Source organism: Anopheles arabiensis, chromosome 3 (genome assembly GCF_016920715.1).
Source record: "Anopheles arabiensis isolate DONGOLA chromosome 3, AaraD3, whole genome shotgun sequence".
NCBI classification, from domain to species: Eukaryota; Metazoa; Arthropoda; class Insecta; order Diptera; family Culicidae; genus Anopheles; species Anopheles arabiensis.
The window spans coordinates 34,063,111-34,082,188 of NC_053518.1; the positions used below are offsets into that span (position 1 = coordinate 34,063,111).

The window sequence follows — 19,078 nt, forward strand, 5'->3', positions numbered from 1 at the left end:
AGATGTTCAAATCATTTCTCAATTTAGAAAGGTCCTGCTCGCTTCTCTTACGGTCATCGCATTCCCAAACGGCATGCGCCTTATGAGCGATAAACACGAAAATCACACTAATCGAACGTATCACCCGGTCCATTAGGCGCTAACTTTCGCGTCATTTGTATGGATTCAGATGTCAGTATCAATTTTTGCTGCGGCACGTCTCTTCCCAAACGCTAGACGCATAACAGTCGATCGCATCAGCATCAACAACAAAAAACCCCCGATCAAGTTCGATGAGAACTGTCCTCGTTTTTTTTTTGTCGATCGATCCAAAACCAATCCATCTCGATTCCGTGGTTGACCACGGATCAGTGCCGAGGCCGAAATATTACTATTACCCACGTCCTCCCATCCCTGCCGAGTGCGCAAACCATTGCATTGACCGGTGAAATGTATATGGTTTTGCGATTTTCTGCAACACAACCGCGTCGTGTCCCGACTCTCTCAGGGGACTCGTTAGCTTTGGCGAAGGCCCCGAAACCGTTTCTTCCTTGTGATCGTCTCGTCATCTCCGATCACTTTTGGGCATCCAGAGTTGAGTCCGAGAGTGAACGATCGCGTCAATTGTACTTCACCAGCCGGGTACGGGAATGATCGATAAGCTCAGATAAGCAAAATCGATACCTCGAGCTGCCCCGAAACGCCCGTAAACGGCCCTACGCTGCCAATTCTTTCGTGAACCAATTCCCACAATTCGATCCTCAGATCGGTTTGGCTTCGCTTCTTGAACAAGGGAGGATGGGGGAAGGACGGAGCTGCCTTCTCCTTCCCATCCCAAACACCGAAAACTTCATCCAAACTCGTCACCAAACTCCAACCCCGTTGGTCCGTGCGAGCAAAGCAATTAGTCTGCGGTGCGGTTGTAAGATTTCAATGCTCCGAACTGAAACGAACTGTGGGCGAGAAGGTGACACACACAGAACGGGTTCGTTTGAAAGATGATCGGTCCCCTATCAATCACCGAGGTATGCTCCATTCCCAGGCGTCGATACCGGCGATTGTCACATTCAAATTAGTAAGCAAGAAAAGCAAAACATAAATTTAAACTAATTTCATACAGTTTGATGCGAATGATTTCCATAGACACGCGAGATGGAAACAAATCCTTGTTTCAAAAAAAAAGCTCCATATGTGTGTGGTTTGCTGAAGGACACTGAAGGTCGCATTTGAATGGCAAGTACAGACACCCAAAGATTGAGCAACAGAGCGAGACAGAAGACGGCTCAACCTGATCATAATGGTTGGTACGTTTCAGTACGGTGCGATAAGACGCACATCGATCGATCGTCGATCGTATCGATACATCAGAAATTCGATCAAACGAAAATATGTCAATTACGGGCCCGGTGTAGACATGAATTGGCTCTTTTTTTTTCTTGTTGAAATCGTACGAATGGACGCAACGAAGTGGAACAAGTACCCCTTCGGGACGGTAAGGCTGTATGGGCGCCATACCATGGATGGTAGATGGTGCGGACAGTTATGGTCGTTTTTCCCAAAAAAAAGCAACAAACCAGCCGAGCCGAACTCAGTTATGGTATCAATATCAAATCAGGTTCCGTGGTCGTGTGTCATTCAAACGGTTTTCTATGTTATTTTGTGTTCGGCGTTGATACGTGAGGACTTGGCTCAATCTCCCCCGAGGTAGACGTGGATCGTGTTTAGCCACAAAATATTTTCATAACAACGAAAAAAAACGAACGATCGCATGTGGTGTGTGTGTGTCGGTATTATAACTCGGTACAGGTGACAGTTTCGTTTCGAAAACACGCGCACATCGTGTTGAAATATGAGGACCATTTTTTCGTATCCCATTTCGTGGACTGTCCAATCAAAAGGCAATTATTGCATATTAGAAGCGTGATCCACTTTTGAAGGGTTCAAATTAAAAAAGGTTGCATAATTTTGGTCCAAATATCATTCCGAAAAACACAAACTGAAAGATACATTCCAAGTCCAATTCATCTAATAATGTACATAAAAACTCATGAAACTGTCATCACTGCTCGAGCAATAACTCGTTCCAATGATACTTCCAGGTCAATAAAGCGTGAAATAAAAAGCAATAGCCTCATTACATTTAAACACACAAATTAAACCAATATTTACACTTCGCTTTGCTACGGTTCGCCCTCGCCCTTCGCGCCTTTCTAACATGCACCATTAGCATAAGCCTCCTATAAATTACCCCGCTCGTTACGGTTGACAATGTGGCCAACACCCCTTTCGGAGACAGTCCAGTGGCAACCGGTCTCACTGTCGGTAATTAGAATTCACCCTCACGCCCTCATAAGCACGTGAAAGGGTTTGAACAAACAAACCATACAAAAAAACAAACAAGTTGTAATTCACCACACCACGCACTGGCTGGCCACGTACTGCGCGACACGCAATTGACGTGAAATAATTTGTCAACCCGCGCAACTCGGTTCGTGAAATGTTGCCGGACAAACTGGGCGGGGGGGGGCTGGCCCGAGCTAGGGAAAAGGTCGCAAGAACTCCTCAAAACCTCGCAGAGAGTGGAGAAAAATCCGCGCTAGCACAATCCAACCCGCAGAGGGCCGAGATAATAAGCAGGCGTCGAGTCGGACGGGAAAGGATGATTTATGCAAAGCACCAACCACTACCTTCAGCGAATTCTGCACTAAATGGTGTAGCAGCAGCAACGGCAGTACTTCCTATTCACTCATGTACATTCTTTTTTTTTATTCAAAGAGATGGAAAAACTGGCCAACACTTCTGTGATAGATTTATTAGCGCAACAGCAATAACTCATTTTGCCACTTGACCAATCCTAATCGTCGCCTTGGTCTGCTTGGCTAAGAGCTCACGTGCGTACGCTCTCCGCAGACGGAAGGTGGGCGATTGGGGCATCTAGCTGAAGACTGCGAAGGCTGCTATACAAATGCTTCCTTTCTCAACTCTAATCAAAAAGTTGTCACAAATAGAGAAATGATAAGCACGGCTCGGTCGGTATGAGACAGGATGCGAGTGCTTGGCTTGTTTTCTTTTACTGTGCAGCTCACCTGCTCTAGAAAGATAAATACATCATATGCAGAGGAAAGCGACTATAATAATTGCGCAAAAGTAGATCACTTGCAGCGTACAGCAGAGTTCAATCAAATGCTTTTTCTCTTTGTTTGAACGAAAGAAAAGTTGTCATCATTCGTCTTTTACTACAATTGATAACAAAAGGAGCATTTTTACAGCAAAAATAACACATTTTTTACAGATATTATTTTTACAAAACATATTTACTACTCCGACAGAGCTTAGAAATTAGATATTATTGTTAATAATTGAAAGTATTAGAGATGTTTTACTCCTTTAAAAAACAGTTAAATAACTTCTTTGTTTTTTTTTAATGTTCTTCGTGTAAAGACGTTGCGTAAATACCACTTTTACGACCCAAAGATTTGAGAATTCCCGTGTATTCCAATTGCTCATTTACACCAATTTACACTTACCGTTTTGCTATTTCATGGCCATTTTTCATCAAATATCTTTAATTTCTTTCAATTTTCCTTAAGATTTCAAACACGCATAAAATTTCATTAGTTTTCCAATAAAGTTATTTATTTCTGCACTGTACAATTTCCACTGCTCAGCGGAACACGTATGTACAATCATTCCATTCTGTCTCGATAAAACTCAAGATCGGGATAAGTTGTGACACCTATTTACACTATCTCTGTCTGTCTGTCTGCAGCTCGTGCGCACAGTAATTATCAATCTTACTCGTTCTCTCTTTTCCTTCCCTCTTGCTTTTCACATTTCCCTTTGTAATAGTAATAGTACACACATCAGCCTTTCGTGTAGTAGGTAAGTGCATTAGGTGTTCGAAAATCAAACAATCATTTTAAAACCCCAAAAGAAAGAGTACTAAGAGGTAGGAAAAAGTGCTCCGTAGTAAGCGGTACAATGTCTTTGGCCAGCGGACCCTGTGGAACCCGAAATATAGAATCTCTTTCCTTGCTCTCCCCCCTACTTTTGTGCAAGTTTGGCATCTTGGAGAATGTGAGAGGCCCTTGGTGGAGCAGATGCCCTACCCTGAAGGCCACTGCCAAACCCTTTTAAGGACAGTTTGCCTGCAAAGTGTGTGCGTGTGTATGTTTCTGGTGTGCGAGTATGTGTGTTTTAGTAGTGAGTGAGAGTTTTGTGGAGTTTGTGAGTGTGCTTCCGTTGCGCCATTCGGGCCAGCCGATCAATTGGACGGAATGTCCCGACGCACCTTCACACACACACGCGCGCGTACTGGGCACTCTATCAGCCAACGCCGGACAGCATCTGTTTGGTGTAGCTCGAGAACAGGAGGTGCTTGGAGAAGTTGGCCAGCCGATCGGCGTCCGCCTTCTCGAACGTGCTCGCATTGCTGCTCGGCAGGGACGACGGCGACGAGTTGGATTCCTCGCCCTCGCTGTGACTGTGGGTGCTTCGGTTCGATTCCCCTTCGTGGCTCGAGCCGGTGTCTTCGTGCGTCTTCATGTGTGCCTTCAGGTTGCAGGCAAGCGCGAACGATTTGTTGCAGATTTCACAAACGTGCGGTTTATCACCTGTGAGCCAGAGAGAACGAGAGAGAGAGAAAGGTAGAGAGGGAGAGAAAGAAGAAAACTTTAATAACGAGAAAAAACCATGCAGAGGACTTGCCTCATCTTCAATTGAAAAGAAAACGATTCAATCGCCCCGATATTAGGTACAATTGCGCACGCCGACCTTCTTCCCCTTCCCATACGCAATCACGCAATCACTCAGCGCGCCAACGCGAACAGCAGGCATAAGACAACCCACCGCGACCGGACGATAAGCGTAACAATAACGACATCATAATGCAGCAGTAATCATAAATTATCCTTCGCGCGACGACAACATCCCCCTCTTCCCAACGCAGTGGCGAGCGCATAGCAATGACCGCATTAATAAAAGCGTGCCACAGCTTCCATGCCGAGCCCGAGAGGATCAATTCGATGCAGCACAAAGACACGGCGGTGGCTTGGGAGGCAATAATAGGTGCCTTCGTGTTTACAAGCGCTAGAACACGGTGCCGCTGACAATCGGTGCAATTCATCTGACGCCTTGCTGAAATGACGGATGGCAAGAGCGGCATGATTGACCTGCTTCGGGCACCTGAAGGGCTCGGATCGGCAGATATCCCTGCCCTTGCCAATCGTAGACAATTGGCAGCATTGCATTGTGCAGGGGATGAATCGGACACGATTCGCAGTCGCTTGAAATGTATCTTCTGTTTTGCATGAGACGCTGAAGAGTTGGAATGATATGAAGCTATTATAATTTGCCTTTAAAAATGACCTCATGTCTAATGTCTTCGACAACAACCTCAACAAACATTTCTTAGAACAGCGCTGAATGGCTCGATGCTACCGATGAGACATTTAGGGTTTTAATCAACAAAAATCTCATCAATTTCCGTTTCCAACCTCTTCCACCACTCACCGAGAATGTGGACGCGCAGCATCAATCACGCCTTTAACACCTCATCACTGGCCAGCAGCCAGTAGCTGTTTGTAGGGCTGCTGTCGGTGACCCTCTCCCACGTTGACGCAATATATCCCGCGGTGCACGCATCCAGCCGAGAAGGCCGCGCTACCGTACTTGCTTCGTTTGATCACGTCCGACAGCTTTCTGCCTCATCATCAAGCGACCATCTACCGGCGCTGCAGAGTTCGTCTCGTAATCGAACAAACAAAAACCGAACTTCTTGCACTTCTGTACATTCCCGTACAGCACACGGGCGTCAAACGTCTTCATCGTTGCGTTGCGTCAAATTGATGCTCTAATGCCACCCAAGCAGCGCAGCTTCCTCTAATGTAGCGCTTTAATGAAGCGTGAATTTTCTTCCGGCAATGAATGAACGAAGTATTAGCTGCTCGAGGCAAAAACTCGCCTTCGAACGAACGAGAACAAGCTGAATCGTTAGTACAGGTGCCCCGTTTCAAGTCTCTTTGAAGGAGGTAACAGCTCATACAAAAAACATCATCTCTGGCATTTATTAATCGAGATGATTTTCAAACTTCCTTCAGCTGCCATCCAGTGTTGGCCCAGAGCGTTCTTGATTGAGATGTTGCTTGGTCTCAGATCTCAAGCTGCTAACTGCATATTCCCTTTTTGTAACATTTTTTTTACGGGAGAGAAAACGCCCTATCCTAGGATCCGATTTCACCGAGTCATGCTCGTTTTGAATTTATCTACTTTCACCTCCACATACCCACCCCCCAGCAAACTGGCGGGTGATCAATTTCTGTGGTCGTTAAAAGCCGATGTTTCCCGATAGCAGGCAGCCCATTTGCTGTTGCGTTGCCCTTTTTTCCATTCTTTCATTTTCACCCTATTTCCAAGGAGGAAACTCTTCGTGTCAGGTCCTGTACGAAGAACAAAAGAAAGGTTCGAAAGTATAAAGAAAGTCAGGAAGAGGAGCACTTCACTTTGACAAACTTTGGGTTGAGGCTCGATATTTCAAATAGTTTATCTCTTCCAATCAGCCAACCAATTCTGACAGGATAAGAAGATGCGTGATAGCCCCCGGAGGGTAATACGTTAAACGTAAAAGAAAATAAGGACCACTATCGCAGGCGGCGGTTTCCAAATGTTACCTTTTTTGGACGAAATGCCCTAATGGGTAAAGGTTGCGTGTGATGATGCAACAGGTTGCAGGACAAGAACAACCCTCTAACGAAACGTAACAGGTGATTTCGTCGACCCTCAACGAGCATGTTATCAGTAGCACTCAACCCACAGCAGAGAGGATGTGACAGGATGCGTGCGGGAACAAAGCACGAAACACGGACTGCGCTTACCTGTGTGCAGGAAGAGGTGATTCTTCAGGTTCGTTTGCTTGGAGAAGCCTCGGGAGCAGATGTGACACTTGAACGGCCAGGACCCGTTGTGGACGTACATGTGCGACTTGAGATCACCCGGCGTCGGGAAGGACTTGGAGCAGAGGCTGCATTTGTGCGGTTTGTCCTGTACGGAGCAAAGGAGGAATGGGAAGAAAGAGAGAAGAAAACAACATGATACGATAAGTAACGAGCTCTATGCCGGACGGAGATCAAACGGAATTAAGAAGCTAAATGTCATGCCGTCTGCGGGGCACGGACGCGCGCAAGAAATAAATCACCACTATCTTGGCCAACCGCCCACGCTGCCGCCGGTTCGGGAATGGTCCGTTGAGTTCATCACCGCTGACCGTGCAATGGCAGGACAGCTCAATTTAGCTGACCGTCCCGGGACAGTGACAACATTAAGCCCTGACTTTGATTGATGGAACGCAGATCGAACGGGCTAGATTTGGAACACACCGGTAGTGTCCCTGCCCTGCCCAGCGAGCATTTGAATGTTCCACAGAAACTGAGCGGGCGCATTATACGCTCTCCCGATTTGGTGATCGATTCGAACTCTCCCTTACCTTGATGTGCGTCATCCGGTGGTAGTAGAGGTTGGAGCTGGCGGTGAACCGTTTGCCGCACACCTGACACTGGTGCGGCTTCTCCCCGGAGTGTATCCGGACGTGCGTGTTGAGCGAGCTGGACGTGCTGAAGCCCTTGCCGCACACGCCACACACGTGCGGCTTTTCGCCGGTGTGCGTGCGCATATGGCGCTTCAGCAGGCTGGGCCGATCGAACGCCTTGCCGCACACCTCGCACGGTAGCATGGCCCGCTCGGACCGTGCTGAGGGGCGCGCCTTGGGGGATGCTCTCGATCCGGGTCCGCTCGAGATGGCGGCCAGCTCCAGATCCAGTGCACCTTCGCAGCGATCGCCGCCGCCCGTGCTGGCTCCGGACGAGATCGAGATCGATGAGTCGTCGCCCGACACCGACTTGTGCTCATCTTCGGCGCCCGAGGACGGTGAGATCGGTAGCATCACCCGCGACAGGAGCGACGTCGAAAGGTCCAGCGGTGAGTCTGCGAAAGAGTTTGGAGAGAGCGAGAGAGATGGTCTTGATAAGCGATCGCACAGAGGTAGTTCAGGACATGCGGATTTGCTCCTGCCAGCCGAGCTGTGTTGCTACACTTAACGCCTCGTTTATTAATCGACGATCATTAGCGCTAATCTAGCACATTCATTTCACACCGCTTCATTAATTGTGCAGTCGGGAGCTTTATCATTTGCCACAGCAACACACACACACATACAGTCTCACGCTGCAACCGGTAAGCTTCCTGGCACTGCCACCAGCACACTGGTGACAGGAAATTAATTCCCACCGGTGCTCCGTGTGGCTGTGCGAACCAAAGTGTTATGGAAATCAGTTTCGGGCTTAATTACTCCCGATTCTCCCTCGGGCTCAGGCAGGCGCGGTTTTGCTCGAAACTCCGAACTCTCCAGAAAGGAGATCATTATAAATGCCTTTGAGTTAGCACTCGGACTCGGATAAACCGTGCAGTCGGAGTCGAAAGGTGCAACAACAAGCTGCAGCTGCCAAAGCAACAAAGGAAATGGCCATGTGAGTTGCGGAATTCTCGCTCGATCTTGGGTCTCGCGAGCTCGGGAAACAGGGGAATGCCACCAGTCCGTACGACGCGGCCCAATATCTCGAAGGGTAATCTACCGAATTATTTCAATTATTTTCTTGTTAAGAAACACAACACTCATTTGTGTGTATTAATTTAAGCGCTCTTTCGGGGCCGTGAGCTGGAGGAGTCGGGCACAACAACATCTCCTCCAAGCCCATGATCCCGATTACACAAACGAGAGCCGGCTATTATTGATAAAATCACTATTTTATTTATTACGAAAAATCGCTCTTGCAGTACCGAACGACCGAATGTGTGTGTGGTGCGTGGCATTGGAAGCTGAACACACACACACAGTGATGGGTGAAATGAATGCTATCTGAGATAGGCTGCGCGATGATCTTTCGCGAGGGCTTTTGTTTCTTTTGCGACTCCCCGTAAATGGCGATAGGGCGCTGCTTACCTTCGAGGATCGAGTCCATCGTTTGGCGATACAGCTGACTGCGCATCCGGATGAAGAAGAGCTCCTCCGGGCCCTCGGGCAGGTAGTAGACGACCAGCTCCTGGTGCGACGGGATCGGCTTCACGATCTCGTAGATCGGCTCACCCTTCACCTTGGCGCAGACCACGTTCACCTGCGGCCCGTACGTTTCCGACACTCGCAGGAACCGGATCCAGTTGCAGTGGCGTACCGTTCGTCCATTAATGCTGGTGATCTCGTCGTACAGTCCAAACCGGTGTCGAATCTGTAGTGAAAAAGCAGAATATATGGTTATTGTGATGCTCTAACAACCTGTCAGACGACTACGAGGTGTGAAAAGGAGGCCAAATGGTCATTTCCTGTGTACGCTTTCACTCAACTCTGCGTGATTTACCCTTTCAAAGTGATGACGATCATGCATCGCTAGTGACAGCTCGTAATGCCTTAATTAATGACCCTGTAACGCCCCCTTTTAATGTGCTTTCCCCTACCCTTAGATACGCCTCGTTCCACTCTGGTGCACTATCCGACACAACCAACCCCAGGGTAATTCGTTCCCCTCTCTTGTGATTTATGAAAAATTACTCAACCATGTAACCACCGACACTTACACCGAGCATTCCGCACACCGAGGGTGGCTAGATCGTTCTCCTTCTCTTCACTTTTAACGCGTTAAACTATTGTCACTTTACATGACCACGCACCATCTCCCCACTCCATCTCCCCACACCAAAAGACGTAAAAAGACGCTTAACGAGTGTAAACATCCGTCGTCCCCTGTCCAAGAACTCCCCACCGATCGCCTCCGTTCACCCTTAGGCGATACATATCTAAGTGGACACAGCGAAGTGAACGAGGAAAAGCCGGCCAGACCATTCATGATTCCCGATCGATACAGATCGAAATTACAAATGTTGGATAATATATTTCGATGCCCACCTGCCGGCCACGGGTACGAGCAGTCGCTTTCCCAAGCGATCGCCCGTCGATCGATCGTTCCAATCGCCATTACTGCCCGGGCCAAAGATTGCAGAAATGTTTATGAATATATATGAGGAGATAAAATAAATTTCCGCTTCGCGCTACTTGTTGCTGTCGCGGAAGATGCCCCGCGATGACGACGCTGGACCAGCGCCTCGTATCAGCAGACGCGCGATCGCCACTCTCGGGAACAGGAAGAAAAAAGATCGAGGAAAAGTGATACCGAATTGATGATCATAATTTGCAATTTCGCTGTTCTACCGATCGTCGCTCGAAAGGCGGCCGAGGGCATGCGAAAGACATTACCGATTCCCGGGAAGTCAACAAACCCTTCCAATGGGATGATGCATGCCATAAAACCGATCGATGGCCGAATTTTGTCCCTACAAGACCTTGAATACATGCCATCATCAGCCCAAAAATGTGTTGGAGATGATTACTGATCCCTTCATTCTTGCCGATGATTATGAAGGAAAAATGCTTTTGATCCATGGGTTGATGTAGCGCATAATGGGAAATTCCCCTTTGAAAATATGTTGGGACTATTCTTCGTAGAACAAACGCATGAGAAATTTAAGGGCTTACAAGAATCTTCTGGAGGTATTTTTAATAGGAACATATCTTCAAGGGACCCTCTCTTCATCTTTCTTTACCACTGCTTTGTGTTGTTCCATGGTGCTTTAGAGCCAACGGAACGTTAATCTACAATTCAACCAATGAAAATCATGCTCTGTCATCATACAACTCATGCAAAACCAGTTCACCGCTCATAACACACCAAGATGTGCTGGGTTCATTTCTCAACGATCGCAAATAGCGTTGCTGTCAAGTGAAAGAATTGTCACTGCAGATTGTTCTCTGATTTATCAGTCCATTCCAAGCTCCCACTCGTCTACATTCCAGCATCTCGGTGATTTATTCTAGCACACACACCAACAACCCACCAAGCCACTACGCCAATCGCGATGCCTCGCCCAATTCCACGCGACACGATCAACCTGATGGAGGAAAACAAATTGTGTGTTTGACAATTTATGCACAATTATCGCATTTGATTTATGAATATGAGAGACACTTTGCTATGCCATTTTTGCGTTGAGGTTCGACTATTGCGTTGGGAACGAATCTACTCATGCAGACAACCGTTCTCATATGCAGACAGACAACCGGAGTGGAGAGTAGGAAAACTAGTTTCGCTTCCTGAGTTCTGGCGGCCATTGGCACCACCACCGAAACGATGGTTTATTGATTTATTCGTTTATTATCAGATTTTCGGTGGAATAGGAAACGAATCAGAAGAGTCTCGGCTCCTATTAATTTCCGAAACAAACTACTCGCACTGATCCACCCCATCACCAGTCGATCCTTCCGATTATCCAGAATAACCATAAAGATCGATAGCATCCTGCACGAACGATCATCATTAAATGAGATACTCTCAGGGGAAACTCCCGGGGTGGGAGCAATAAGATACGTACCGACGATAGACATATTCGGTCCATCGACTTTCGGCAGTAAAATAACGGATTGCCATAAAAATGACTCCAATAAAGCACGGCATCGCTCATCGATCTCTTCAAACGGTGGACGGTTGTTTATGCCTTGAGTTCTTCGTTCAAGCTTCTTGCGTTGTGCTGGCGTGTCCAGAGGTCAGCGGGAGATAGATTTTAGACGCACATAAACTTCAATTTGTTCCGGAGCCATGGGAGACGCCATTCTTGGAGTAGATATCATTCTCAAAGCACGCTAGCCATGGGTCAAACGCCTTGGTATGGAACCACGCTGGGATCGCAATCAGATTCTAGCATCTAGTTGAAATACGATACAAGACTTACTACTGTATCGGAGGCTCCACCAGCGTGGCAACGCGTTCATCATCCGAATTGAGCCATTTGTTCTACAGCGAGTGTACGAATATCTTTTACTCTTGTTTCAGACGTTTGTCATGTTTCTTTTCGTAGTTTTGACTTAAAATCTTCATCTAATGCTAAGGCTTTCCACGTGATTTATATAAGAAGCACATTACTACTCCCAAGGTCAGATTTAAAGCAGTCGAATGAGAACAAAGAACAAGACGCTAGTGAAACACGGAAAGTAAGAATAACCAGGCCACGGAAACAATTGCAAGATGATCACGTTTTTCCAATTTCCTTCCTCACTTTCTGACCGCAAACTGATTCAGAACTACGTTTGATTATTTGCTTAGAATGAGCTCTTCCTTGGCACGCGTCCCATTCACAAACGAAGAAGACACGCACAAAGCAACCCGGACCCATCCCAAACACTCCGACCTGCGCAAGATGTGCACAAACATGGGAATTACCGAACTGATCCAGAACAAAAGAATCATAACTTCACAACAAAAGCCCTGACTCATTTTCGGTAATGAACGCAACCGAGAACATTATCGGATATTCTGGCCAGTTAGCTCTTCCGGCACTGCTTTTGGTTAGCCGGCGACGGCAAGGCTGATTAGCTAGAATGAGCTTTTGGTTTCCCTTGCGGTTCGCGCTTCACCGACCACCGGCCAAAGTCGTGATCAATTTATCTTTCAAATTAATATTTATTAGCTCTAAAACGATCACCCAACTGGCTGGCGTCCCCGACCAGGAAAAACAACAAGCTCCGAAAACCCGACAAATGACACTAATTTAGAGCTTCCTCACATGCTCTGTTCTCCCAACTTCTTAGCTTCTGTGACCCTCGTAAATCTCGTCGCGACGATCGCAACCGCCAATTTCAACGCTCCAAACGATCCAAACAACAAACCCATAGACTTCCTCACGAGTTTTCTGAGCCATAGGAATGCCTTGTTGGAAATAGATTTGGTTTCAATTAATTTTCTCCACACAACCAGCTCTTCGAGACTCCCTGTCGACCACAAAGCAGGGATCAGCGCTCCGGTACGTGGAAAGGCTTTCAGAGAGCTTAACACGGTCGTGATGTACTCGGACCACGAAGAAGCCCACTGACTCTTTTATGCAAATGAACGGTCGGACCTTTTATCTCGGGATCACCGGGTGAGGATCAGCGGCTACAAGAACAACTGAATTTGGAGCCTAATGTCACGGCACTCGGTCGATCGTGGAGGTTGCGTCGGAGCTAATCCAGTAGTCAACAGGCCGGGAGCATTCCACAAGCCAGAAGCGACGCCTGGCGAAGTGTGAGAGGAGACTCAATTAAACCGTTGTAAGAGCGCCTTCGAACAAAAGTTTCCAACGAACGTATCGACCACTTCACGGATGTCTTTATTAGCGATTGAGTTGTTCCAACGGTAGCCAAGATGCACGACCCAAACACACATCGCAACAACTGTAACATCGATTCCGCCAGCAGACGGTAACAGTACATCCCTATGCAGTCCCATGTCTCGAACTGGACTGGAACGAGTCTTGGAAAGATGTATGATACCATTGGCGTGAGTGAGTTTGGCTCTATGGTTTCTGGTCCTGTTTCCGTTGCGCGAGTGTAGTATCTCTGCGCATTATGCATAATTAAGTAATTGTTTAATTACAAAACTCGAAACGTGTTTGCTTCTGGTGCATTGTCGCTGCCAACGGGAGAAAGTCCCGCTGTTCCGCAACAACTCAATTGCGCACAAGTCGTTCCGGGTGATTCACGCGACTCATTTGCATCCCGGACCACAGACGGCTAGTAGAACCGGCATGCAATCCAGAAGCAGCGGGCTCTAAAATCCAATCTTTATTTGCACAATTATCATAAAGATCCCGAGTGTATTTGTGTGCGTGTCGGGTCGGCTTACAATTCGCGATGGGTTGCCAATTCAATAACCATAACTGTCAGATGACCGAGTGAATGAGAATGGAAGGACCAGATCAAACAGAGTCGCGCTGGTCGGCGCGCCGTCTTTGCTCTGTCTCTTGGCTTTGCGTGTGCTGCTCTTCTGCAACCGGATGAGGACGATTATGATACGAGCTGGGACACTTTGACATGCAACTCGCTGGCACTGACTTCTGTCTTTGCCCTTGATTTTCCACCACTTTCCTTCGCACGTACGTTCTTCGTTACTTCCCCCTTTGCGACAGCTGACAGACGGATCCGAGGATCGATGCATCGACGGGAACGTTCTCACGCTCAAGCTGTACCGCAGACGCCGAGAGGAGCCTGTTTGGGTTCTCAGGACACCGATCTTAAGTACAGAATTTATGGACCATCAACCGGGCGACCTTCTCAAGGAAAGGGTATCGGTATAGCACCTGACCATTGGATCAGAAAACGGAGCCAGTATCAATAACACTGACCATGATGCAAGACCAGAGGATTAGTCCTGCATTCCGGCGAATGGATCGAACTAAAAAGGATTCGATTACGGAAACATGATCCATAAAGTGAGGTTAAGACTTTCGCCCGATCCATAGTCGATCGATGTCAGGCGATGTCAGTTTCTCCGATGATCGATGGAACAGCATCAGGTGTCCTCCAAGCCATCTATCAAACCTTACAGTCAACCTACCCGTTTGCCCGGTAGCTCAGAGGCAAAGAAAGTTCGGTCGAAGAAATAATTAAAAATCAATCAACCAACCCCGGGGACGGGCTTTGTTTTGGTCGAACGGTAGGACTTTCTAAATAGCAATGCCTCTTTGTGGTGTTTGCGTTTGATTAATACATTCACACATTGATGGATCTCTTCTTGGGCGATCGTGTGTCCTAAGCTCTGTCCCACGATCACATCGCAAGAACTAAGTGAACCGTCCAAGGCAACAGCAAATCTCCCTCTCGGTGTGTGACAACTAGACAAAGAGAAGATATTTATTATCATTGCCGCTGTCCACAGCGCTCACGAGACCCTTTATGGAAGCGAAGTCGTGTCCACGCGTCTCGAAATGCATATTCGTCCATGCACTTAGATTAAAATATTGGCTCGACAAATCCCAGCAAGACCTCCATGCTTTGGAGTTGGCGGTCCAGTCAACTAAAACGACGCACTGGGAAGTGGATTTCATGTCTCAACGCCTTCAATCCCTGTCTCAAGAGCAAGGTGTAGGCATATCGAGCACGTTGTCCAGGTGTCGAGTTGTCATTGATTAGGTTGTCACAGCAAAAAAGCGACCCTGTCCACCAAACACACTCGACTGTGGGAATTGACTCTGTGGCCGAACCGAATGTGGCGATCAAATTCCGCAAGGCTTTCCGCTTACTTCCACCGTCGACGTCGCCGTCGCGATGCAATCCATCGACTCTTTCTACGCTACCGACGAATTTATGACCCCAAGCACGGTAAGCCATAAATGCAGCACTCAAATCCCGACTTTCAGCCGAAATGTTTCACACGCCTTCCGTTCTGTTCCTCTCGTCCGAACGTTCGGCGGCTCGATCGAAGATTTGATGCAACGACCCAAGCACCGTTTCCAAAGCGCATCGAAAGGTCATCAATTAGCGATCGTTCGCTCGAAAATGGGAGCGCGCTGCAGGATCAAATCCAATGCTGCACCTGCACCTGCAGAAACCATTCCTAACGATCCTTCCTTTTTAATGGCCAGGAATCTCGATCCTTTGTTACGGTTCTCGGATTCGTTTGGCCTCCTTCTTTCCGATCGATCACCAGGCAGAACCTTTTTTTATTTCAGGTTTCTTATGATGCACTTCTCCATAACCCAAATTCGTCATTATCGGCGCCATCTATCTCGAATTGGCCAAAGGGACCGTTCGTCTCGTGCTGTTTCTGCCTTTTTCTTATGCCGCTTTGCAACGCCCCGTTTGTTGGATGTCTCGTGTCGTAAAAAGTCGGACCACTGACTTCAAGTTCAAGTTTGTGAGACAATTTCCCGTCAACGTGCCACGGCTAATGCCACAACAAGCTTAGGTCATTCACGCTGACACTCTAGAGACGCAATCGGAGCTAATTGTGTTGCATTATGTGACTCGCGCAGGGCTTGTTTAAGAGGGGAGCTTTATCTCATAAATAAATTATGCAAAATCTTCTTTACACCCTTCGTCGCATTGATTCTCTAGTGAAAGTAATGCACCCAAAATAATAATAATACTTCCACCGCTCAGCAAGTTCAACGTCCGCTTATCATGTAGTAGTCATGGCTTGATTATGGAAATTGCAGCCCTCTACACCATCGGGCCATGGGTTGTACACCATTCACAGCGAGGTTGTTGGCACCTGTTTCGCACAGGGGGTTTTGCGACCGGGTTGAACCAGCGCGCACCTAGTTAGTTCCAGAGCGCTCAGCTAATTGATGCAGTCATTTCTATTTCAAGCTTGCGAGGAATGTTTCTCTATTATTTAACCGCTCTGTGTCTCATAATTCTACGAGCAGCGGGGGAGAGAGAAGAGCAACAGTTTTTTACCCTACAGCAGCAACTTTTTCTTTTTATTATGAACTATTCCACCTTCCCCCGTGCACCAAATGATCGTGTGCAGTGAAATTAAAAGTGCAATGAAACAAACGCTTTGTTACTCATTTGCCAGAGTGGTTAGACCATCTTTAATTGATTTGTGAGTACATGTTCCCCCTCATTCGATCACACAACTTGGCTAGCTAGGGGGTTTCCCATACATCCCATAATTGGAGTAGCAGCAGCAGCTACTTCAAGCCTTGCTAGCCACTCCGGTATGCGGTGGCTTGCAAGAAAGGAAACAACATCGTGTAAATGAACCATCGAACGCTTTGTTGATTAATTGAAGAACTGGATATGTATACCGCCTTCTATGGGCCTCATGGACGAGCGTACGATGTACTTTTTTGCAATATACTGCGCATCAACAATCCAATTCAATCACAACCATACACCACGGCGTATCTAATAGTGGAATGATTTTATCTTCCCTTTTTCCACTGATAAGCGATCACAAAAACCGGCTCAAAGTGCATGCAATACAAACGCAACGGTTTTGCAACGCCTTCTTGTTTCCCACATACCGAGCAGATCCGCTCGGTCAGGTGTGTTGGTTTGTGTGGTTGCACCTTAATTACCCTGTTGAACTTCTTCCAGAACGTTTCCCCCTTTTTACCTTTTATCGTGGAAACATCGCGATAAGATGCGGGCTAGCACTTGTTGAATATTAAACAACGAGGGAGACGAGTAACATCTTCACCCTTCGAGCCGAAACCAGATCGGAACTAACCCTCTTCCGAATAGGAAGCGGCGGTGCACTAAATTAAGACTCCCTCCCGAAACCCGAACCCCCGAAAAGTTCTTAATGTCACTAACGGTCAACGGCAGAACCTGAGCACACCCTCCTAGGGGTGCGTCTTTAAGAAAGTGACCATTCCTTGTGCGGGTTTGCGTCCCCCACACAAGCAAACACACCAAAGTGAGGGTTATTTTCTTTAAGACGTTCCCGTTTTCTCACGGTCATGGGAGGGTGCGTTTTCTTTCACACCTCGTTGACTTTCCTTGGGCTCTCACGTTGCTCAGCCCGGTGTATCGAGCCGTGCGCAGACGGGGATGTGCCACGGAACAAAGCGATGGAAACCTGACTTTAACGGACTTTAACGGACACTCTTTTTTGCGCTTTAACTTTAGCTACAGGTGCTTTAAACCTGCCCTGTTTGCCTTACACTACTGTAAAGTTCTAGAAAACGGTTACTTACGTCATCCTCCTCGATAGTGGAGTAAACGTCCAAATTGTCGATGCGCACCGTGCCTTGGAAAGGATAGCACAGCGTTCCTTGCGGGATGCTCGTGTTTGACCACACGGTGGCCGTCTGTTCGCGGGAGTTGCGGGCACCCACACCCGTCACAGCCAGTGCAAACTCCTGCGGTATTAACACACACGTTTCCATGTTCGTATTTTGTTGTTTTCCCCCTGTTTCTTATGTAAAATGTCCCTTTTGTCGTTTGTAAAGCACCCGTCACTTCTTCAAACTCAACCTCACACGCGTACGAAATCACTGTTACTATCGAAATCACTACCAAAATCACTCCAACTGTCACGCACGGCGAAGCAAAAGGAAACCTCGAAAACACTGGGCGGATGATCTTCGATCACTACCATAGACTCTTTAAGCGAACAAATAACTACTAAACTACAGGTACGAATTGCAGCTACGTTTTCATTGCTGTTTTGTGTCGATCGTTCGACCGGCCGGTGCTGCTGCTTCCATCACGCACGAATGCTGCGCACACCGACGGCTCATGCAAAACACTTGAAATCTGTCAGTCAGTCACCATTTCTTTTACCGGTGGCCTTACTGGTCTCTTGTTGTCACGCTCTCGGTAGTCACTGCATCGAACTGGATTGATTGTCGAAGCAAAAGGAAAAATAGGCTATCGCAAAACAACACCGTAAACACCGATTTCTAATATTATCGAAAGACTTCGCACGATAAGCGACGAACCTCTTTTGCGAACAACGAAATGCTGTCTACAGAAGATAGAAAGATTCTTCCTTCCTGTTTTTTTTTTAATATAAACTGTGCAGCGGTCCCGAGTACGACCCGCTTGCGACGACGTTTGCACAAATACTGGCCACCGGAGATCGTCGCGATCTGCCCGTGACCTTCCCGTCTATCTCTGTGTGTCGAAGCCCGGGCAGCATTCGATCCGCGGCGATCACACACTCTCCATCCCTTTTCTCGATCCCGATCGGACCGGAGCTGTCTCGCTCACGCTCGCCCCCGGGCGCAGTAAAGGCTCGCCATAAAGCTCGCCTTAACTGTAGCAGCCGCGGCGGCACATTGCGCATGATGTTGCGCATACCAACGCACACAGCCGCACCGAAACCCGAAGCTTGCGCGATCCGAAACCTGCTGCGATCGGAAACCTGCCGCACTGGGTTCGAAGGGCTATCGAGGATCGAGTAAGGTGCCTGCGGTTGTTGCCGTTTGCTTCATTCTACCCATTTTCCGAGCCCAACGAGCGATGGAACGGACGGACGGACTGGGGAAAAGGGAGCAACAAAAGCACCACCGGTGGTGACTTCTTCACCGCCTTTGCTTTGTTGTGTATGTGTGTTACGGTCGCGGTTTATGTTTCAGTTGACTTCTCTGCTTTGCGCTGCCTGTTCGCTGTCTCCTCCCTTATTTGGGCGAAAGATGGCAACAGTGTGCAGAGTGGCAACGAACGGTGAAGCCTCCCCTACATCTTACACGAGCAGCCAAACGCACACTCTAACAATGGGCAAAGCTCCTTAAG

The 19,078-nt window shown here is 47.7% G+C and overlaps 1 protein-coding gene across 1 annotated transcript; it reads right to left on the minus strand.

Moving 5' to 3' along the window:
- Positions 1 to 3,588: 3,588 nt before the first annotated feature.
- LOC120903285 (zinc finger protein 74-like) lies at positions 3,589 to 18,502 on the minus strand. The gene is made up of 5 exons (XM_040312605.1): positions 17,536 to 18,502; positions 8,972 to 9,254; positions 7,460 to 7,956; positions 6,852 to 7,017; positions 3,589 to 4,592 (listed from the first exon to the last, which is right to left on the minus strand). The coding sequence occupies exons 1-5, from the start codon at positions 17,725 to 17,727 to the stop codon at positions 4,306 to 4,308; spliced, it is 1,425 nt and encodes a 474-aa protein (XP_040168539.1). The 5' UTR covers positions 17,728 to 18,502; the 3' UTR covers positions 3,589 to 4,305.
- Between the last annotated feature and the right edge of the window lie 576 nt (positions 18,503 to 19,078).

Coding starts and splice junctions, on each gene's coding strand:
- LOC120903285 (XM_040312605.1), bottom strand. CDS start 17,727: ATGGAAACGTGTGTGTTAATACCGCAGGAGTTTGCACTGGCTGTGACG. Junction 9,255..17,535: donor CCACTATCGAGGAGGATGAC/GTAAGTAACCGT, acceptor TTTTCACTACAG/ATTCGACACCGGTTTGGACT. Junction 7,957..8,971: donor GATGGACTCGATCCTCGAAG/GTAAGCAGCGCC, acceptor ACTCTTTCGCAG/ACTCACCGCTGGACCTTTCG.